At 39.6% G+C, this 24,223-nt stretch overlaps 1 protein-coding gene across 2 annotated transcripts; it reads right to left on the bottom strand.

Moving 5' to 3' along the window:
* Positions 1–1,871: 1,871 nt before the first annotated feature.
* LOC146487756 (WD repeat-containing protein 27-like) lies at positions 1,872–24,220 on the bottom strand. Of its 2 annotated transcripts, XM_085126772.1 has the most exons (24): positions 24,052–24,220; positions 22,974–23,115; positions 22,191–22,318; positions 21,413–21,526; positions 20,997–21,048; positions 20,436–20,506; positions 19,674–19,996; positions 19,169–19,272; positions 18,494–18,585; positions 17,680–17,781; positions 16,852–16,970; positions 16,018–16,106; positions 15,449–15,527; positions 14,926–15,012; positions 14,150–14,256; positions 13,640–13,729; positions 12,769–12,944; positions 11,406–11,542; positions 9,971–10,068; positions 9,295–9,416; positions 7,907–8,107; positions 5,546–5,644; positions 4,224–4,290; positions 1,872–2,011 (listed from the first exon to the last, which is right to left on the bottom strand). In XM_085126772.1, exons 1-23 carry the CDS (start codon positions 24,190–24,192, stop codon positions 4,231–4,233), a joined length of 2,733 nt encoding a protein of 910 aa, XP_084982898.1. In that variant the 5' UTR covers positions 24,193–24,220; the 3' UTR covers positions 1,872–2,011; positions 4,224–4,230. The 2 variants fall into 2 exon arrangements, with proteins under 2 accessions (XP_084982898.1, XP_084982907.1); XM_085126781.1 differs by lacking the exon at positions 24,052–24,220 and having other exon boundaries at positions 22,191–22,314; positions 22,974–23,109.
* Positions 24,221–24,223: the final 3 nt, after the last annotated feature.

The following is a 24,223-nucleotide window of genomic DNA, read 5'->3' on the forward strand; positions in this document are numbered from 1 at the left end:
AAATTATTTTTAAGGTTCCCAAGCTGGCAGGTAGCCATTTATATGCCAAGGAGAGTGGAAATGTGAAGAAAGGACTCGACTGGGTGGCTTTTGTGAGAAGCACAGGCCCCCACTGCTGCCCTCCATTAGATAAAGATTTACATTCGTCTACCGTACAGGGGAGCAGAGATGACGCATTGCTGAGAGCACTTGCCTCCCACCAATGTGGCCCGGGTGCGATTCCCAGACTCAGTGTCATGTGTGGGTTGAGTTTGTTGTTGGTTCCTCGTCCTCGCTCTGAGAGGTTTTCCTCCGGACATTCCAGTTTTCCCCTTTCTTCAAAAACCAACTGAACATTTCCAATCTGGATTATTGCCAAGCACTTTATCATGAGCCTTTGGCTCAGGGGATTGTGCAAGGACTTTCTGAGTTATTGACATGCAATGCAAAACATTCCATGGGACAATGGGAAAGAAGACTACCTGATGAGAGGCCATCACACTGTTTTTCCTTTCACACCATCCACTATTACACACTTTACAATTTTCAAAAAACTATAATTTATTTGCTACTTTCCTTTTTATAGTAATACATAAGGTAACATACCTTGTTATTTCAAATCATTTATGTCCATTTTTATGGCGATCTTTGGACTCAATATCCATAAATTAAGAAAAAATGCACTATTGAAATGAAAATATGCAAACCTTGACAGCTATCCAACAAATTGCCTACACTGATTTCTGTTCAATTAATTTTGATTTTTTCAAAAAACATTTTGAAGAAGCTTAACTTAATAACTTTCTATGTATTTGGCTTACACAGCATTTTAAAAAGCCTGCTAAACTTACAAAGCTTGCAATGGTATATGTAATGTATATACATATCAATTGTTATAATACAGTATAAATTACCTAGAAATATGCTGCAAAAATACTCTGGTACAACTTCAAATACATCTCCAAATTATTCACATAAAATATTTATGTCGCACTGCATATAAAACTTGGATTCAATCGGCAAGACCGAATATAAATAGACTACAGTCACTTCTCTTAAAATTTCTATCAAATGTTCCTCATATATTCTATCTCTTCTGCATTTGCGCGTGTTGACGTGAGAAACGTTGGCAATTCATTGCGAAATGTTTGTAAACGTACAACTACTTTACATTTAAGATCCAACTAATATTTGCATTACTTGATCAAGTTCATCAAAGGCGTAGTCGTTTGCACGCTCAAGCTTTAAACTATCGCCACATCTTGAGGGTAAACTTCGAGCAGCAACGCTCGTCGATCCAAGGTTCCATGCGCTGCAAAATTCGTCAAATTCGATCGGGAAAGAGCCATTTGAAGCATCAAAGTCATACAGCGAGACATCCACGTCTTTGAACTCTAGTTCTTCAATTAATTCTAAACCAAGAAGACTTCCACAAGTCATTTCCTTGACCAAGTCTTCGCTGTTACAATTGACCGCTTTCTGCAAGCCGGGTATGACTGAAGTATTGTTGTTCGAATCGGCCGCGCGAGATTCGTTCTGACCTAACAGTTCCAATTTCGATTTGGCAGGTATTTCCTGCGGAGCATTCGGCGACTTGTCCATGTCAAATTCAAGTTCTTTTACCATTTTATCGCCCAAGATATTTAGCTCTTGCTCGAAAGTTAGCGAACTCTTTGAGGTTTCAAAGCCTTCGCGTGATCGCGTGCCAATATTGTGAGCAACGAAAGTCACTCGCTCGCTATTGTTGATGGCCGTACGCTCCACTGTTTTCCCGTCGCTAAGTTCGCTGACAACAGTCATTTCTAAAGTCTTTTGCTCTTCCCTGATGTCTTGTTCAATTAGACGAAGGGTGTTTGAGATCAGCACTGTTCTGCAGAGGATAGGTTCAGGCCGAGTAAAGCTTCTCTGCAGTTTGCAGATGGAAATGTTGAACACCGTCTGTCGTTGAACACAACGGCCATGAAGCTCTTGCCCGTAGCCATCAACTTCACTGAGCTTTCGTTTAACGCCGTGCGCACGTTCACTTAGCATCCTACGAGAAAGAAGAATGTATGCAGTGAGTACTATTTACAAAATAATGTCTAAGCTAACTGCCTTTTAGCATTCAAAGGTTGCAAAGAAGCCGTAAGCGAACATTCAACACAACCGCGCTTCGCGGCGAGGCATTGCAAAATTTTCGCTACAATTTCACTACAGACAAATCACGGTTTAGCGATTTTCCGGACCCATGTTCTACGCGCATCACAGTAAGTTGGTAACGTTCCCAACTGTTCGCCAAACTGAATGGCTCCCTCCGAGAATACTTGAAAAACCAGCGATCGCCGTAGTCGAGATCGCGGTGGCAACGTTGTCAAAATTTAGCAGGTAGTACAAATGGTAGCCTAATAAAAATTCAACTCACCGAAGCAACTGTTCACACAGAATTCGAAGAGATATCAATCCGTATTGCAAACGCTGCTGTCTAAAGTGACAGTTCACCACTGAAGCTCATAAGAAAATTCCAAATTGACTTTAGCGCGAACTGAAGAAGATAAAACCCTTCAAAGGAACACAAACCGGTGAAAATTTCACCTTCCTTCTTTTTTCCAAGTTCAACTACCGAGGACGGTTGACGTCATTTACCTTATTTGGGTTATTTTGACAGGTATAATTGACAAGTATTCCATATTTGGAGGGAATAGTGGAATGTAAACAGCGGGATTCACTTCCGGTTACATTTCGAAATGTCAAACTGCACTTTCGCTTTCGATTTTTTTTACGCGCAGTCATCATAAAATTCGCTGACGCTTGAGAATTGAAATATTGTTGCATTTTTTAAGGGAAATTCTTCCATTATCAATCTAGAATATCTTGATCCAGTGATTTTGACAAAAGTTTCACAAACAATCAACTTGAAACCGGAAGCACTGCATGGCTGCACGTAGTTCCGTTTGTACAAACTTCTCCTCTAACATCAAAGTAAGAAAACTTAAACGAAAAACAAGCTAGAAAATCGAACGGTGTGACGGAAAATACCAAGGAGACAAACAAGGCTTAGCGAATCAGTTGTTCACAGCCGAAATTTTCGTAAAATTGAGTACAACAACATAAACATTTAATAAACGAGTGGGCGAAGGTGAGGGCACAAGTTCCTACCCCCAGCTTCCGCTAATCCTCTGCAAACTTTGTCAACTTGGAGTCATTTGGCTAGGCTCTGGTGATGTACTACGCGATAACACATTCACCTTTTCGATTTGATATCCACTGACCTCGATTTTCAAAAGACGTGAGCCGCATTAATTACAACATTTGGGAAGTGACCAAAAGATAAAATTGCGAAGTCTCGCATGTCTTTTCGTTTGACTTGACGTAACATTATTCATTCATTGTTCAATGCACGAATACCCTGGTCCCAGAGGTTTTTCTTGATTTTTCCCCACGTGAGAGAGCCGCGAAGCGGCGAACGCGAGTCGCGATGAGAACCAATCCGTACAAGTTGCTTTCAAAGTGGTGTTCCACTGTTAAATGGTTTGAATATAACAAGCGATCTGTTAGGGCCGAGACCGGAAGTATGCAGAGTGCCAAAATAAAAACGTGGCCCCCGCCGCTGGACTGAAACAGGTTCAAAAACCACAAAATCAACTTTAAAATGGTGGGATTAAGACTCGTAAAAGCGTCTTTCTTTGTAGCATGATTCAAAGATCTCTGAGTGGTGCTTATTTTGAATGGAATTTACCCTGCGAGCAGTGATTTCCCCAGCGGCCGCTAATTTGAACACGCTCTGCGAAGAATTAAGCGGAAGCATCTCGTGGCGTATAAACTTCATAAATGGGCCGATTGCAGGTGGAATACAAGCTTCAATCGTGCCGATTCAACCTTTCAAAGCATCGCAGAAGAAGCCCAAGTACTTGGTTAGATTGGCCTATACAGAAGTTTGCATTCAAATTGTTAATTAAATTCCTGCATCAAAAGTTTTCTTCCCAGTTTTGTTGTTTAAACTCGGGCAAATGTTCAAGAACTAATTTCATAGCAAAGCACTGACCCTTTCACTGCTAGAGATCAACCTTGCGCCTTATTAAAATCATACAGTTCCATCTTTGAATGATCAATCTGACGGTGAAAATCCTAAAGTAAGATTATACAAATGAAAGTTATGGAGAAGTACTTTCCGGCTGTTTCAAAATCGAAAACCTATGATCCTATGATCCAATTCTATGGCCTTGATCACCGAAGATCGCGCAAGGGTAATACTCATAAATACTTACCTTGAAGTTATTTGACGTCTTGATCGGAGTAAAACCGTACTTTACCATCCAGTGAAGCGGTGACAAGCTATGGTACAGAACAAGAAAAACGAAACTGAAATATCGCGTCGTTTGAAGTTTTGCGTACAAAAAGAGGATGAGCAGTTGCTATTCAGGCCTTGCAGGTCATATGTGTAACCTGATAGAGGAAAACACTACCTATTTATCAGTGAATTGGACAGCAACTCATCAATGTCGCCCTTTCCAAAGTGACCGGCGCCACACGTGGGCTTGCTTTTTTATGTCGGTAAAACGTTTTCCACGCCCACAGGTTTCAAGGCCGCCCGCTCAGACCGCGCTAGCCTTCGAGAAATCGCCACTTTGTTGCGCGAATTCCAACTTCATTGTTTCGCGCGAATTTTAGGCCGCGTTCGCCGTGTATTCGTATAAATGCACGCGTGATACAAAGAAGACGCCTGCTCACAGGCTATGGGCGCGCAAGAAAAACTGCCCCATCACAGGGCCGGGCTGCAACATAAAAATGGAAGTGCAAATAAATTGTTGCTGTTGGTGTAAAGTTGACCAGCAATTGTATTGGTAGAAAAACGGAAGGTGTTTTTAAGTTATACTGAATCGCTTTCTCGCTTTCTATTTACTTCAGAGACAAGCGAGTAGCAAAAGCTGAAGTTACGTTTGGAAGGGGGAGCTCTGAATGGGGCGAGAATCTATAGGAGAAGTAAAAAAATCGCAACTGCAGTTTAGTGTCATGCGCGCGCTTACTCAAACCCTGGCTGATAAATTTAGGACAAAGTATTCTGTCAATTACATAGATGCGATCCAAAGCATCAATACTTCTTTCCACTCGGATCAAGTGTGTAGCATGCCAGTAGATTAGCAGTTTGTTCAGAGTCCGATTAAGCTGACCCTGGGTTAACGTGAACTTTGATTCACGTTTAATTACGAAATCAATAAAAATTCTTCCAAAAGAATTTTGCCTCTTAGTTTTAACCAAGACTTTTCATTACCGTTCGATTAAAATGAGCTTTAAAAAATTAACAACGAGCGAGATGAAATCCTCGGCTAATTCTTAACCAGGAACTGGCGTTAACCGGTTTTCGAACACTGACCGGGTCGGTTTTTATTCAAAATGTTCACTTTAATAAACCTTACCTAGTTTCACGTAGAAAATCTCGGTCGCGTTTCATATTGAAACGAAAGAGACTGATAGACACAGCGAAGCCGCGTTGTGTGCGTTTATTTTGCTTGGGCAGGTGAAATTTCTACGCGCAAACAAACGCGTATCCGATTTGTCCCTAGCATGCTAAACAGCTACTTTGCGATACCTGAGGCTGAGCGGGGTGAAAAGCCACATCTGACACCACATCTGTATGACCTGTGAGACGATGACAAAACGTATTTCCTCGAATGTCATAGAGGTAAGCCTGAAAAACCAAAAAAATAACAAAGCCATGGACTGGTGGATAAACTTTGAAACACCCGCCCTGAGGAACTAGGAGACAGTTCCTTGGCCCGGAGTTAACGATGACTTACCTGACCACATAGTAAATATGTAATCTACTTTCCTTTATTTTTTGTAACAGATATCTTTGAATAGCGCGTTTGAATAAAGTTTCTTTGTTAATAAACTTTGTATCTCACTATCTTGTAAGTTCAGTTGGCAATTCCCCAATGGACCCTTCTCCAAAATGGCGGCCGAAAACAACGTACACCAGCACTAGAAAGAGCACTATTACTTTAGTAACCCTGCAAAGTTTCAGCATATCAGGTGTAATATCAGCTGAGAAAATGTAAGTTGAAAAATGAAAAATTTACAGACGTTTGTATGACTGGGGGTATGACGTATACCCACAGTCATACAAACGTCTGTAAATTTGTCAAATAACATGCTGAAACTTCAGTTGCAAGGTTACTAAAGTAAAGGTGCTCTTTCGAGTGCTGGTATCAGTTTTTCATTCAGTTCAATTTTAACTCATTCAAATCTGTTGCCGCCATTTTTGCGAAGGGTCTATCAGTAGGCTCCTGCAGTTAGTATAAATAGCATAAATGAAATACTGTATCAGTAATGCCCCGGGGTGGTGGGGAAGGGGGATGGTACTTTACTATATAAGCTATTTACAGAACTTTTGCCTTGCACCCGGCAAAAATAAATTTCAGACGTTTGACTGAAATAAATTCCCGCTATTACGGACTCTCGCTATCAAGGACACTAACTCGCGGACCCGAGGGTGTCCGCAATAAAAGGAGTTGACTATAGATAAAAGGAATGGTTTTTAACCGTTTTGATCTGAAATAACATATAGGTTTTAAGTTTTTAAGGTCTGAAAATGGGTGTGGATTTTAGAAACCAGGTTTGAAAATGGGTAACCGGAATATTACATACTTTTGGTCTAAAATAGGCTTAGGGTTTGGAGAATCTAACACACACACACACCCACAAAAAATTCCGTGGAGTAATGCCTGGAATATCCTACATTTGAGCTGTCGTCTCAAAACCCTCATTCTACCCACCCATTCCACCCTCATTTTATCTTTTTTTACCTCCGTTTAAGAGGTACATTGCCGTAAAAGGCAGGTGTTTTGCAGCTGTACTTCCTTTCCGCGCCATATCATATATAGCGCCCCTTACTATTGAGCACACACATTTCTGATCCTCCTTATGACTCAAACAAATAACCATGAAACTCAGCCCACGCGTGGTGTTTCTGAAAGCAATTGACCAAAGTAACAATTTTATACAATTTTACTAAATATTTCGGATTTTTTCGCTCAACTCAGAGTAGCAATGAAGTTTTGTTGTTGTTGCCATTGCTGTTGTTGATCGAAAACCCGAAAAAGACGACGAAGAACAAAGTTGGCCGAAACCGATCTTCGAGTAAAAAGAAAGAGAAGGAAGGCGTCAGTCACAACTTTTAGCAGAATCCCGTTATTAAATAAATAAGTAAATCACTTTACTTAAGTGTTACTGTATTTAGTGCAAAGCGCTAATTGGGGACATTCTCCAGATCAAATTGGACCGAATTGGAATTTGGAAATGTTGGTTTTTGAGGCCGGAGAGCGGAAAACCGGAGTACCCGGAGAAAAACCTATCGGAGCAAGGACGAGAACCAACAACAAACTCAACCCACATATGACGACTTCCGGGGATAGCACCCGGGCCACATTGGTAAGAGGCGAGTGCTCTCACCACTGCGCCATCCTTGTTCCCCTGCAAATATTCTTCCCGATACTTCTGGGGAAATCGAGAGAGACTTTGCTGTCAAGGCAGCTTGGGGATTAAAATGAAAAACAAATTACATCGCGATTGACTAAGTTTAGTTCTACACAGTTTTGTAAAAGCACAGTTTCGGTCTAGATCATTCTGACTTGTTGTAACTGAGAGAGAAATATGTATACTGAATTGTTTTCTGGAAGATTCATCCTTCCGGATTTATACAGTAAAAATTAAATATTTGTGTATACTTTACGTAAATTGGTTATTGTTATGTTCCACGTATTTGTTGAAGTATGACAACAGGAAAGGTTGGGCGCGCTTCGTTTCCGCCCAACACCCACGCAAAGCTGGCAAAATCTTTGTTGGTCCTTTGTTTCCGTTTAAAAATAAATGGAATTCAAACGTAAATGCAACCAAAAATACGTCAAATATTAGGGAGAATAAGTGTGGTTTTTATCCTGCAGGCCCTTACCGATCTGTCCTCTGAACCAGTGGCGATGAATCTTGCGCAGGGACTGAGAGCGAGTCCGACAGGCTGTGACCGGTTCACGTGACCATCATACCGACGAACGCACCTGTTAGTGCGCAGGTCCCACAGCTTTATCCCATCAGCCACCGCAGCCGTCAAAAACAGATCATAAGCGCTGGCAGGGTGTGTGACAAACAGAGATCCCTGAATAGTATGGCAAGAGAGAAGAGCGCAAGTTGGATCATCAACGACACCTTCGGAAAGCAACGCCAAAGAAAACGTCACTTAAGGGCTGTTTACACGAAGGGAGGAAGATCCTAAGAGGCGGAACAACTTTTCGTTTGGTTTACATGTAGAAATTTCGGTCGGGGTGGTTATCAGTGGAGAATGAAAGCAAGACGAAATTGTCGGCTTTTAGCAGCTGAACGCCCGGCCGCCGTCATGTGGGTTTTTCCTTGTCCCTAGTACTAGGACTTCCGAGCGAAGGTAGTTTACATGGCTAGGATCTTCCTAGGTCTAGCATCTTCATATCTCTCAGCTAGGAAGATCCTATCGCTAGAGAGATCCTAGCACTAGTGCCAAGTACAATCTTTTACATGTAAACTGAGCACAAAAACATAATTATGGCACTAGGATGATCCGCCTTCTAGGATCTACCTAGTGCTAGGATCTTCCTCCCTCCATGTAAACAGGGCCTTAAAAATGTACTGGATTCAAGTTATCTCAACTAGCTGATTTGAATGAACGATGACCAGTTTTAATGAGGATGTCAACTTCACTATATAAAAACAAGTGATTTACAGAAGGGTGCTCTTTAAGGCTAAGCCATTAAGATTAAAAAGAATCAACATTACTACTTCAAACGTTAAAAACCTAAGATTTTACAGTGTAAATAAATCATAAAATTAAAAAGTAAGGATTCACACTATAAAACATGCCAAGACAATGCAAAGAAGGTGAATGACGCAATTTTGAAATTAGCCAAGACTGGGATCAACTCGAAAATGTTGACAACTCCCTGGACTAGATTGACGGGAAAAGGTTTTCAAGACATGATGGAAGAAAAAACAAATTCACCAATATATATCTGAGTACGTTCTCCATAAAGCATTTTAATTTGGTGATTTCACGATCTTGCGAAGAAACACACCAAAAGTTCTACTACAGGTGTGGAAAATTGCATTTTAAATTCTTTTCTGAGGATCAACAAATCATATACTTATCACGTCTTACAGAGAAAGCAGCAGTATTAGGGTGAACGAGGTTAGCCAATTATTTGCACGGGCCACCTATTAACACCACTCGCTAAGACGTGGTTTATAAAGCCCTGTATTTAACCCGGATTCAACAATCGACCCTCGATGCTCAAACCATTGTGGAAAGTAACTCACCTCGTTCTGACAAATCGAGTGAGCAGGCCGAGTATGGGCGTCCAGGACCACTCGGACAGAGCGGGCAGCGTTCATGTCGAACACCTCAATGGATTTATTGGAACCACAACACAAAACAATGTCTTCATGGAACGTCAAGGAAAAGACGAGTGACAGCTGTCAGTCAAATTGGTCCAGCTAAGTTGCAGAGCTTTAGTGGCACTCTCTCTTGAGTAGTTTTAAGCAATGCACTTTATTACTTTCAACATAATCTCCGCGAGGATCTTTCTTCTATTTGATCTTTCATCCACAGTTCAAAATATACAGTTATTTCAATTCTGATTAACGTTGTCGGATCAAAGCTTAAAGCTTAAAGACATCTTCAAAGAGGCTGCCACCTCATCCATTTGATATCCTAACATTTCTTTCATCCAAATGGCTCGCCATCTTATATCTTCACTGGACGGACGAGGCATAGCTGATTTTGATGAACTTAGTCGTACAAAAATCCACAGAATATTGAGGTCTTGCCTTATAGCTTTATACTTTGATCCGACAACGTTAATTGAAATAGCTGTATGTTTCATAAATTTACATTCATATAACATAATCTCAATGGTACGATGACCTGGAGGAATAAATAAATCCAAAACCAAATAATAATGCAATTTTAGTTCTTCGAGGTAAGGAAGGATACAGGAATGAAATCCGTTGACGGCAGAAAAACAGGTAATCTGCTGAGCCCTGTCCTGGTTGAATATCTTCACTAACTTGTACTTGTTGTTCGTTTGGTATCTGTGTACAGAGCCGGAAATTTAACAACTGAGTGACTCGGTGGAGATGACTAAGGCTAAAGGTGCGTCCCAAGCAATGAGTCCTGAACTTTATTTCCACGGAGATAGATAATCGACTCTGAGAGCTTTTTCGGCGCGTGATCGCTCTGCACTTTTAAATTCCGTGCCCAAAGCTTACTCGGTGTTCAGTGGCAGTGCCTGGCATGCGTTTCTCAAAACTCCAGGAAACATTTGGGCCCCAAAAACCTATTTTACGTGCACAACAGAGTGTGTTCAAGGCGGGCAGGTTGGAGGAGCCCGGCAACAAAAATATTTTTACCGAATTTTCGTAGCAGCAGAATAGATATTAGACATTTCAAAACAACGACACAACATTTAACATATTTTTTCCAAAGGAAAGTTGTTCCGTTGTTTCGCACCTCCAACATTCATGGCCGCCGTGAAAACACTCTATGTTCATTACCAGAAATTCTGTTTGTATTTATTTCGATAACTAAAACTTAGAAAACTCTACAAGAGTAAGAACCACATTAAGCTAGTTTGCACGAAACAAACAAACAAACAATTTACTTCTAGTGACCGAAAACTCTTTGGAAGTTTTGAGAAACGGACCCTTGTCCTCAGCTCCTTATATTAGAGAACAATTTTTCTTTTCATTTTAAGGGCGGTGCCTACTAATACCAATAGTATTTTTGCGCGGTTTACGACTGTGCGGGAAAAGCAGATCTTTGCAAGGGCTATTGAAATCCAGAAAGAAAATTGGGGGTAACCACACATTTTTTTAGAGATAATTAAGCCACAATTATTCTAAAAAGCCGTAAAATACAAAGCAACGTATGGCGTTTTCTACCAAATTGAAGCTTTATTATCTCTGAAAAATGCATGGTTACCCCCACTTTTCGTTTTGGATATCAAGAGCACTTGCCAAGTTCTGCTTTCTCCGCATAGTTTTAAACCGCGCAAAAATATCCCTGTATTAGTAGACACCACCCGTAGGAAACCCGAGTATCTCCTGATGCGCAGAACATATGCGCAGTGACAAAAGTAGGCACCCTCCTTAAATTGAAAATCAAACCCACGACGACATTGAAAGATTATGCTCTGCTGATTTTATCGCTTATCTTTAAAATTTCCATCGTACTTTGTATGCTGCTGTTCCTAGGCTCTGTCTTTCATTTCGGCCAATCCGTTTCGGGTCACGTGGTCCGAGCGAAAAAGCGTTCTCCTCGGTTACGTCACCAAAACGAATTGATCGTAAGGGCCTGGGAGAAAGCCGTACAGGAACTTCGCACTTTGTAGACACAAATGTGGTCAAATGTCACAAACCGTTGATCTAACCTTTTGACATCATCTTTTTGCCTGACGTCAATGTAATATTTGTACAAATGCAAACCGTTTCCACAGGAGAGAAGAACGAACTTGTCAACGTAATAAAACTTTGCTTGGGTGATTTCTTTGGGAAATGGAGAGTTATCCTGTGAAGATAAAATCAAAAAGAAAGAAACATGATCATATCGAACTATTATGCACATGGCAACAAATTACAAAGCTATTATTCAGCTATTACTCATCAGGAAACTCACGCATAAACTCTTGCACAGTAAAGGCTAATAGGCCATTTATTTTACAGTTGTGTGCTTAGTGACCTGGCCTTGGATTGGAAGCGAGGCTGGGGGTGACCTTGTTTTGATACAAACCTCACTGCTTTTCATATGTAGATCATGCTGTTCTTATGCTAACTAGTTTGCATTTACATATGAAAAACGGCAGTGAGGTTTGTATCAAAACAAGGTCACCCCAGCCTCGCTTCTAATCCAAGGCCAGGTCACTAAGCACACGTAACGATTTGTCGATGCGATTAGTAGATCCAATCGCATGAGCCAATAGGACATTTTCACTATGGCGTCATTTGACTACAACTACCAGAATCCCTTAGTTTTTTGTTTAATCATGCTAATTAGAGATATTGTTCTTTGCTCTCCACTGAGATTACAAAATTTGAATTTGAAAAGGAAAACAAAATGAATTCTGGTAGTTGTAGTCAAATAACGCCATCATGAAAATGGCCTATTAACACGTCACAATTTGTCGGACGATTTCTTTTTAGAAAGCACGGGGTGAAAATCGGCAAGTTTGAAAAAGTATGTAAAACTGCCACAGATTTTTATAAATCGGGTCGCTTTTAGTCCGTTCACTTATTTTCTTTGTCAAATTGGGCCAAATCAGCCCGATTATCGCTAGGTGTAAATTAGCTTTAAGGTTTGAAGATGAGATAACAGTTACTAGGAAGCTTAAGCAACGACGACGCCGACGACAACGACAACGCCACAAAACAATAGGTTCAATGAGCAAAAACAATCGCTCCGCACGTGCGTTTTCATTTTGGTACATTTCTTTGCCGTCCTCTGCAAAACAACGTGAAATGACCAAATTCTAGGTTTTTTGAGAATCTGGGAAAACGACGGTGAATTTTTCATTTTCTTTCTTAACTTGAACGCTACTCCTGCCAATTTGGTCCCTGAATAGTTCGCCGTTTCTCTATAAGTTGAGCGAGTTGAAATAATCGCGAAGAAGCACACATGAAATGAAGTTATATTTTCAGGTGACGTTTTCGTTGCCGTTGCCGTCGTCGCTTCTTAAGCTCCCTATTATCGCTCCCAATACTCAGTGGAAGGAAAAAGACTAAACCCTCTGCACTAACCTTGAGCTTTGCCGCGCCACCAAGTTCAGAAACAAAGTTGTGATTGACAGATGAGAATATCAACAGAGGATCCGAGTGGGTGGGGCTCCACAGCCTCACGGTCCTGTCACATGATGACGTCAGAAGCCAGTTGTTGTCGTGACTAAAATTCACGCTGGTTACTGATCCATCATGACCTAGAAACGAAAAAAAAAAGGTAGATACGTTACTCTCGGAGGAATCAAATCTTGTTTTCCTGAGGAGTTTGATGTTTCCCGAGACGAAGACAAGTGACTGAAAAACAAAGGACAGATTCGAGAAACAAAACTCATTTGTTTAACTCAAGATAACTTGTCTAAAAGTTTTCTTTTTTCTGTGCATGGCAACGTAAAAGGCAAAAACTAAGGGTGCGTTTCTTTGGATTTTTGATCCAAGATCACTCGGATCATAGTGCATCAAAGGAACCGACGAATCCTTACCCAGAGTGGATTCCTCGGTTTCTTTGATACACCATGATCCGAGTGATCTTGGATCAAAAATCCGGATTCGGATTTTCCCAAAGAAACGCACCCTAAGACTAAAAAGACAAAAGACTAATGACTAGAAGGCTGAAAACTGGGGAAAAGCTGTGAGCAAAATACACCATTCGATCTGGTGAAAAACATTCCTACAACGTCCTCTAAGATTTTAAGGTCTACTGAAAAAACAAAAGACATTTACAGCTATTTTCTCGGAAAAAAAAAAATCCCACTTCTAAATCAAATACATATGAGTTTGGCCTTTTAGATTTTCATTTCCATCACAGCGATAGTAGATGACTGATCGAGCCGAAGCGTTCTGTACAATTCTGGCCGGGGTTTTAAAATGTTATCTCAACGAAAGGCATTCTAACCAGTGAAGACGGTTTCCTTGCTTGCAGGTGGAGTTCTCAGCACATGCGCACTCTTGTTCGCCAGTGCACAGGCCACATGCTTTCCATCGCCTGTACAGAAACATTTACAAACGATCACAAAAAATAAACAAAACATTGCGTTAGTTTACTATGCCCGATTTCGCAGTATACTCAAAATTCTCAAACGCAAATGTGAGAGGTTTTCGATTGTCTGTCAACATTGTTACATGTTTTGGTTGGAGTTTGCTGAGTCGCAAAGAGCCCTAATCGAACAGTGTAAACAAGTTGTTTGTTTGTTTATTTTTCGTTTCAGTCAGACGGAAAACTCCAGAGATGAGCTGGGGTGGACATATTTGAAGCACACATGCATTTCCCGCGCTTGCACGGACTGGAGGTTACCTGAAGTTCCCATTGGTTGATTGCTTTATTAGCTCTGGCTGTGATTGGTTGTTTGTTTATGGTCAGATGTGATTACTTTGGTTTCGTGCCCAACAGTTTTACTCCGCATACCTGCAAACACGACGCTGTTGATAGGAGTTGGTTGTCCCGTCAGAGGTATTTTATGCTGCAAGTTTGTTGGAGCTTCACTGTTCAAGGGATATTCTTTCCGTGATGACCTTAGAAAAAAGAAATACATTGTTTAAGGTCACAAATTTTCATGCTTTCTTACCGTAATTTTGAATGCAAGCACGACGCAAGCTTCAGTGTTCCACGGTATTCGGTTGCAAAATGACTTCAGAACTATTCAAACTTTGTTAATGTGAAAAAGCATTTAACTTGAGGTCTCTCCACATGCACTGAAAATAACACAATTAGCGTTTCGCTTCTTATAATTCTACTTCCAACCTTAAATTAAAATGCCACAGCCCCATTTCCAACATATTTTTACTCGACGAATTTGATACAAAAATAAGGCATCCAACCATTTTTTTCCCACTCAAAATTACAGTGCAATCGCGTAAAAATGACCAGTTTTCATAATACGATGATGCCGGCCTTGTAAAGAACGAAGCAATCAGTGACAGCGATCTTTAATTGAGTCTCGAAAGTTTGCTTTGCTTTACTGTTGCTCTGTCATTGGTTAGCAAAACTCGCGCAAGCATCTCAACCAATGAGAAGCCAACAAAAAAAAAGGCCAAAACCAATCGTGCCTTGCTCGCGTGCGTTTTTCCCGCGCTTGGCAGTGGTTACATGTCTTTGCGTCGAATTCTGATTGGTTCACGGCACTGTCTACGCCTTTTTTGGTTTTGACACCCAATTGAAAAGCGCTCTATAATATATCTTACCCAACACTTGAAGAAGCGCTTGCCTTTTTCAAGGAAACTGTAGACGTTTTCTTTGAAGCACTGGTGTTCGGGGAGAACATTTTAGACCTGTTAAAATGATGACGAACTGAACTTTAAAAAGACGGGGATTACTTAAAACTTCAATAACATGATCGGCTTTGTAAGAAAGGGCAAGAAAATCCAACTCATGGTTAATCTAGAGCTGTAGTATTGCGGAATTACCACAAAGAAATATATTATTGGCGCTTCGAGTTCTGATTCATTATTATTGTACCAAATGGGGACTGAGAACAACTTTTCGTTTAGTTTACTGTAGTCCAGCGCCACATTGCCATTCTACATTGATGGTTGATAGTTCCACCTCTTGCATACTGGTCCTCTTAATGCAAATTGCATCTCAAGGGGGTAAAAACAATGGTCCCCGTTCTTTATGCCCGCGGAAAATAAGATGCATAAACAGTATATGTCGGGGAATGATGGCCTAATTCACAGCAGTAAGGGTAAAAGCCATTCCAAAATTGACCTTGGAACTGCTGAGTAGCCAGATGATTTGACTTTTGAGTGGAATGTGAGAGGCTGATCAAGGACACCGGCTTTCACTCCTGAAAAGATGAAAGAAAAAAAAAACTTCCACTTGGTGTACTTACTGCATACAATCACATATTAATGAAAGTTATCTCCAGGAGCGATTTTGCTTAAGACGAAATAGTGACGGTGGAAATCACTAACTTTGTGTGCTTACCTGTAAAAAACAAAGAAGAATGGCTCTAGACGAAAATTGACAGAGCAAGGGGAAAACTTGCTCAGTTGGACCTCAGCTAACAGATGTCTGCACTTTAGGACATCTCTATTCCCTAATTCGTCTCTAAACTGAATCATTGGAACTTTTTTTTACAGAAAATACTCCTCGACCATTCAGCAGGTTTATAACTTGTATCGGCGTTTTCTAGGGAACAATCGCATTATAAATATTTCGGATTTACTTAATGTGAAACACGCTGCATTTGAATTTACTTTAAGAGCAAATGTCAATGTCTGTACATGAAGATGCCATTTCTTGCTCAATGGTTCAAAATATTCGATAAAACCAACCTTTTTGTGATGACTTTCTCTGTTGTTGTTTTGACGCTGTTTTTGGAACAAGCTCCGCCTTCAGTGGTGAGTTACTAGACAGAGGGGAACTGTAAAAAAGACGATAATATGAACCTACAATGTAGTTTAATGCCCTTGCCTCCCACGAGTCTCCTGTAGCTCAGTGGTAGAGCATCCGAACTAGTAATCAGAAGGTCTTAGGTTCGACTCCTGATAGGAGCACTCGGATTTTTTTTCCGAGTATGCCTGCGTCACTTTCTTGAATAATCATCATTCTCATTCATTCACCAGGCTGGAAATATACCATCACATTTCTTTCATATACCACACGTTCGACATTCAAATCCTAGCAGTATGCACGATGTTTGTCCCATGAACCTAGTTTAATGGCCTAGCTCCCACGAGTCTCCTGTAGCTCAGTGGTAGAGCATCCGAACTAGTAATCAGACGGTCTTAGGTTCGACTCCAGATAGGAGCACTCGCATTTTTTTTCTGAGAATGCCTGCGTCATTCACTGAATAATACATCATTCTCAAGACGTATAATATTGTAAATAAAAAGCTAAGAAATACACCAAAGTATAAAACTATTTACAATGAGCAATTTCAAACAAATGATTCTTCAATAATGTCTTAAAACTAATGAGCAAATCAAAGCGAAAGCAAACACACGCAACAACTAACAAAAACGCAAGCGTGAGAAAACGCGTACAACAAGGACACGATTGGTTCTGGGTGATTTAGGGGAAGGGCGTTTTTTTTTTTTTTACCAATCACAGAGGCTAGTGAAGAAAACCCGAGTTTGTATATTGTGATGTTGCCATAGTAACCATACTTGGAGAGGACAGTGATAGTGTTTGATGCCACCTCAGCTCCTCTCACGCCTGATGATTCCTCCTCCTGGTTGCCATGGGAACTAAGACCTACTGACTGTGACAATCTTTGAGACAGGACCTGAAAAGTCAAAGAAATGAAAAAATGATAAATTTTGTACCATTTCGTAAAAGTCCCCCCTCCTCACCCCTCCCCCCACCTCAGGGGCACCCAATGGGAGTTTTCTCTCAGATCCTTTGAAACGCTATTTTAGGCTATCTGGAGTGCCTTTAAAGCTCGGTAGATTCATTTAAAGCTGCGCTATAATATTTTTATCTGTTCGGTCATTCTAGGGGAACTTGAGTCTTTTCGAGATTACTAGGGCATTTTTGTCCATTTCCCAAAAAACTTAGGTCTTATTTCCTTTCCGAAAATCTTAGCTGACCTTTCTTCGGTACCCGAAACGACATTTTTATCAATCTGAAAACACCAGGCCTTAAATTTCCCATATCACGAAAGTTCGAGGCGAAAATTATTTTTAGACTACCGGTAATGATGAAACACGATTTTGCATAGATTTTTCTTAGTGCGCAAATGTTTTTATTTATTTTTTCTATCCTGTAATATTTTAGCCCAAAAGTTTTTAGCATTCAAGCATTCATTCATTCATTTTAGCATACAAGCATTCATTGTAATTCATTACTTTGCTATAATAATTTTAGGTGTATACAGGGCCCATCAGTATTTGCTTCAAGTTGTGATTGGTTCACTGTGCTATCTACACCTGTTCTGATTGGTTCATTGTGCTATTTACGTCTGTTCTTAGTCAAAAAGAAAAGAGCAAAGATACCTCATAAGCATTCTCGCCATCCTTTTCCTTGTTAACTAACGGCATTCTGATGTTAACAATGTTGACAGTGTTTTGAAACAAGCTACCAATCATACATGTCACCTGAAAAAAGATTAAAAACACAGTTTCAATTTACTCTTTGCTCTTTCACAAGACCAAAAATAGCTGTCAATAAGACTACATTATACATGCCAACCCCCGGAATACAAAAAGCGGGAGAAGTCTACAAATCTTCAGGGGCAGCCAGCAGAACCGTGTGTGCAGCAACGGCAAAGAGCCTCCGACGGGTGTGTCATCAAGGCTACATTGAAGGTTTCAGTGCAGGAGGGGGGGGGGGGGGGGGCATCTAACTTTCTATCTAATCTAGTGGGAGTGTGACACAAAAAGACAAAGAGGTACAAAGTTTCATTTTTCACTAAATATTCAATATTTATAGTGGACGTAAAAAACAGAAGATTTCTGTTCCAAAGCAGGAGACAAGGCAAAAAAGCGTAAGTTTGAATTGGCATCACTGCTACATATATATTTAGCTTAAAGCATAAAGCGGAGCTCCAAAATTACCTTTAAATAGCATTTCTGCTTATGGTTTCCTTATGAACGTAATTTAAGCGCAAAATAGTTTAACCGCCGTATTTATAACCACCAAAAACTGTTTTATTTTAACCACCGTATTACATTAACAACCACCAAAAACTAATTATTTTAACCACCGTATTAATAACCACCAAAAACTGTTTTATTTTAACCACCGTATTAATAACCACCAAAAACTATTTTATTTTAAGCAATTTATTAAATATTAAAATTAACTTACACTTCGGTTAGATCTCTCAGCAAATGAGAATGACCCTGGGGTGGAAACGTTGTACTGAACCTCATCCAACTCATTACTGGACAAAATAGGCTCTAAAAAAATAATAAAAAACAATGCTCTTTATTCATAATAATAATAATATGAGAGAGTGCACAGTAATAAGTAATAATTATTAATACTGGATGCTGAAGCTAGGGGCTTATGTGGCACAAGTCATACAGGACATTGATCAAGATGGTGCAATTACTTTACAATTGATAAATAAATAAATAAAAAAAATAAATAAATAAATAGATAAATAGATAAATATTAATATTAATAATAATAATAGTGGTAATAATGATAATAATAACTAAAATGAATAACAAATAAATTATTAAAATTAAGCTAAGCCGAGTGTAAGAGAGTTCAAAAAGACACAAATTCGCAATGATTGGAAGTAATCTCTAAGTTTTTGTCTATAACTCCAGAAGTAAGTGAATTGTAAACATCAGAAAAGAGGGATGTCATTCCAAATTTGAGGGCCTTGTACACAAAGTGCAAGAGAGTATTTATGAGAATAAATATGTAAGTTGTCTTTTTGTCTTTTAATTTCAGTAATCTTATGTAGAGGGCAGTGCTGAAGTTTGAAATAACGTCTTAGAATCTGATTATTGACATCAACAAGTTTATCACCTTGGAAGTCCAGAATGTAAAGTGGCTCTCTGCTATTGCAGTTTAACAGAAGTACACAGGCTGTTGTTGCTATGGCAACAATGGAGGGAACATGGAATAAATCCCTAAAAACAAAAGAGAACAAAAAGGATTTAAGACTGTTGCATGATAACAAACTTTTGTTATCATTTAATAGAGCAGGTTTATTCTTGATTTGTCATTTCTGTCCATCATTAATTTTGAGGTTAGTAAAGATGAAATGAACCACAGGTAATCCACAGAAATGAAATGTACGGACTAACTCACTTGCTTGGTACAACACAAATGTACAGTGGCCTACTTTTGATTTCATTTAGGGTATTTCACTAACTAAAGTTATAATTTGATAGGAAAAGTACTACATGGACTGTAAAATTAGGAAATTAGCAAAGTTATAGCACATAAAAATTTCACTGTCTAACAACTCTAAATTCTTCAAAAGTAAAAGACATTCAGATCACTTTCATGAATTTTTGTCACTGCTTACTCCATGGCTGCACCACTCTGTGACCCAAATAGCACCTCATGTATGCCCACATCATTATGCACGGCACTCGGCTGTTCTGGATTCCTAATGAAGAAGATGCCAAGCACAGATGTCCCAGGTTCAAGTGAAGCTACAGACTCCTGTTCACTATCAGTGATTTTTTCTTTCTGCCAAGATGGCTGACTGCTGATGAAGGATGGCCCTTTAAGTGCTGTAGAAGAGGAGATTTCTTTCTGTTCCCAGTATCTTTGCAGCAGTTGCCTGACATCCAGCTCAAAGAGGCAGCGGTACCCACTATCGAGAGTCAAGTCATACATATGAACCTGCAAAATACATGTACGTATACAAAGAAAAGGAAAATATCTGAAAATGTCTGTCTTTTGAAATTTACTGCACTTAAGGACGGGGCCTTCTTTTGCTACTGTACAGTCAAGTTCTGTGCATCTCAAGCTGGTCTGAGAAACTGTGATTTCTAAAAGGATGGTACCTAGTAATTCAAAGTTTTTTGCATGGTTTATGACTATGTCGCAAAAGAAGATCTATTGAAATCCAAAAAAAAGCGGGGGGGGGGGGGGGGGGGGGGGAAGTACCACACATTTTTCAGAGATACTTGAGCTTCAATTTGGAAAAATCTATACATGTACAAGCTTTTTAAAGTTATTGTTGCTATGTATCTCTGCAAAAAGTGTACCTTTGTTTGTATTAAGTTATTGTTTCTCAAACAGTTTAGTTAGGTTAAACAGTAGTGTTACATGTAATTACCTTGCCATCTGCTGAGCCAATAGCCATCTGTTCTTGGACAGGATCAATACCCAGTGAGAGAAATGGATGGGCTGAAAGATATTCATAAATTGCAAACACAACAAAGTCATTTTTCTCCAGTTGAGAGGAAAAGTAAAACATTTCAGCATTTCAGCAACTTTCAACACAACAATTGAATGCATTACAGTCAACCCAGGTCACGCGTGAACAGTATTTCCAAGAATGAAATGAACATTCGAATTTCTCTTTGTAATGTCCGACGTGTGGAATGGAATGTTGGACATTTCTCTGGAAATCGTTCCGAAAAAGACGCATTTACTGAAAAAAAAAGATTCCAAATACTTGGGAAACAATTGTTATTCTTGAAATATTCAATTTTGCAGTGTAAAGAAAAATTCATAGCTTTATACCGTCAATAAGCTAGGGAAATTTATACGGGAACTCTGAAATCTCGTTGGCGATTTTCACAACTGACATGTAAATTTCAAAACTCCGTTCAAATCTCAAATATATCGTTCACGCGTGACCTGGGTTGACTGTAAGAGTAATCAGCTGTCCTACCTGATAAAATGGCTGACTGATACACCAGGCATGACTGTTCAATATCCCAAACCTAACCACAGTAATGTTTAAGATAGTGAAGACACATTTTAACACAGTCACTAATTAAGATTAATATAAAATTGCAATAGAATATAAGGTTTGATAATAAACAGACTCAAGGGTCTTTTAATCAGGTTAAATAGTTACCCATGAATGTGTACATGTACCAGTCAAGATAAAACAAATTCTATTAATCATGTTTTGCCATTAAAAAAGCTGAAGAGGTGAATATCCTTAATTCACCAAACTTCCAGTTTTCCATACAAAATAATAAACTTGATTTGTTGCTTCAGCAGGTGTTGTTAAATATATGTTACAATCTTTCGATCTACATTACTTCTTGTGGTGATAACTGGATCAGAATGTGAACACACCTTGAACGTTCTGTCCTCACTTATGGATACAATGATTGATTCTTTGTTGGGACAGAACTGTGCACATGTGACAAGACTTGTGTGTCCTTCCAACAGTGTGTCCAGTTTACTGGTCTAAATATTGACAGAACAATAAAATAAATTAGTTTACTTTAAAATTCTACAAACATGTAAGTCTAGTTCAAGTCTCATAATTTATTACGAGGAGCTGGGTGATCACTAAGGCATATTATTTTATTTTCTGTCTGTGAACAGAGAAACACATCAGTGTGAGAGTTCATGTGGGTGAGGCTAGAGGGATCTGAAGTTCTTACGTCTTGTTCCATTTAATCCCAATCTTCCACTAATTCCCTTCTTCCCTTAGTTAGTAGCAGCTGCCTTTAAGCCTTCCATGCATTTGTTATATTAGGGAAGTTATATTTATTTATCTTTCTCCAAGGAGCTAGAGGTTTAAATACAACTCCCCTAACAACAACTGCATGGGGAACTACAGTTGCCTATTACACGTATTCTACTGCAGCATGTCATTCAATTTTACTTTTTGTTTTTATCTGTTTTTGCTTTGTCCCACTGACACTCTTCCAGCCTCCCATTGATTGTCCCTGTTTCTTCCAAGGTACCTGCCTTGCATGTCTCTTGTACAGGTTGTTACTTTATAAACTGTGGCTCCACCACCTCCAATTATATGGTTTTACCTCCAGCAATATATGTTCACTGTTACCCACTTGTACCCTGACATGACAACTATCAATTTACCATACCACAGTGTATCACTGACCTGGATGTTCAGCACCCATATTTCTTTCCCAATGCATGCCATGATCAGCCTGTCTGTCAAGCTGAAGCTGATGTGCTGGACACGCCCCAGGTCTTTACCAACAGCTATTCCACTGCTGTGATCGCTAGCTTTTTCACCATATAAATAAGGGAGAAATAGTACAGATTAAAATGAATATACAGTAATTTTAAGCTAAGGACACTTCAGAATCAGAAGACAACATCAGGTCTTGAACATTAGAAGAGTAATTTGCTTTGTTTTCTTTTGTGTTTAATGCTTTTAAAGGGTGGCAGGGGGCAGGAACAAAGTAACCTTGAAGAAGAACGAGGATGATACTTGGAGATAAGGAGGCTGGAAACTGGACAGAAGGGATTTGATACTGGAAGAGAAGGGTGGGACACAAAGGGTGAGAACCAGATAAAATGGCATTTTGTGAGGGGCGTGAAGTGGGAGGAATAATAAAGGTTGCAACAGAAAAATTGCAAAGGAGGGGTAGGAGCCATGGATAAGTAAATCATACACCCCCACCCTCCCCTCCCCCTGCTGAATGGAAGCTTAGTACAGTCAAACCTCCACTATCAGACACCTCCCATAGGGGGACACCTCTCGTAAGTGGACACTTGGTCAAATTCTCAGCAATATACAAACTCTACATTTTTAACCTCCTATAAGCGGACACCTCCAGTAAGCGGACAGTTCTTCTGGTCCCATGGGTGTCCGCTTACGGGAAGTTCGCCTGTATTCCCAATATTCTGGGAAGAACTCAAATGATTCAAAACTCACTTATATTGCCAACAGCCAGAAGTTTGTCAATGTTCCAGATAAAGATGAAGTCCTCAGAGGCTGTGCAGAGCAGAAGTGGTTTGCCTTTCTGTCCAAAGCAGGTTGCGCTTACTACTCTGCTATGGCCTGATAACTGTAAAGGCTAAGAGAATGATACTAAAAAATTAACTTGTGCACTTACAAAATCACACTATGTTATATTACATTACATTGCATTGTACAGTGCATTACCACAGGGGGTGGAAATCTTGCAGTTTTTGGTAGGGTGTTCCACCTGGTTTACCAAATCCTGACCCTACTTCAGACTGGGCCTTTATAATCTATACCATTTCCATATCTTGCCCCTAAACTTTTCACCTCTTTTAAAATTCCCATGCCAAAATGGTTAAAATTCTACTGCCCTAAACTGTGTGATATGGCTGTGCACATGAGTGGGGTACTGGCCATACCACAATGTGTAGTGTGGCCATTGCTTTCAGATGGTTTACTTTATTGGCTACTCAGTTGGCATGAATGATCGTACAATCATTCTCAACTGTCCAATTCTTATGAATTATTTTGAGAAAATGAAAATAAGGAAACAAAAAAAACGAAAATTAAATTTTATACCAGGAATATCATCTGGAAAGTGTTGCTATGGTAACCGTTGCTAAATGCTGCATTTAAAAATAGCTATCTTGATTATGGAATAAGAGCGCAATAAGAAGGAATTAAAACGAAATTGGTGATATTCAGTAACATGACCTTCTGGCCTGCTGAATGAATTTAGGTTTCTGTTGATGTCAAACTAAGCTTAACATTAAATATTGGAATATTTTGTATAAGCTTAATATTCTTTACCTTCCCCGGGACACATGCATCACATGTCTCCAAAGAAGATAATAAACATAGGCATGCTTAAATTTAAGAACTACAAATCACACATTAATCACGAAAAACATCGATCGTCCTTTAAACTCGTTCAGAAAATTTAATATGTAGTCACCAAAGCTTTCTATTTTCCAGATTTTCACGAAATGCTAACCTCGCCTAAGCTTCTGGCTCATTTACTGTAGATTAGAATGCCACATTAATTTACCTTTTTCGATAAGTCTCCAAGCCACCAAACACCTACGATAGTTTTAGTTAAAGGCAATGCGAGGAAATCGCTCGTACAGGACATCTGCAATTGCCCTGGAGAAGACGATACTCGCAGCAAACCATCATGACTTGCCGCCATTTTGTTCAAATCTTCTTCATGACAATGACCG

This window comes from Pavona decussata, unplaced genomic scaffold (genome assembly GCF_977016875.1).
Source record: "Pavona decussata unplaced genomic scaffold, jaPavDecu1.1 SCAFFOLD_13, whole genome shotgun sequence".
In the NCBI taxonomy this organism is placed as follows: domain Eukaryota; kingdom Metazoa; phylum Cnidaria; class Anthozoa; order Scleractinia; family Agariciidae; genus Pavona; species Pavona decussata.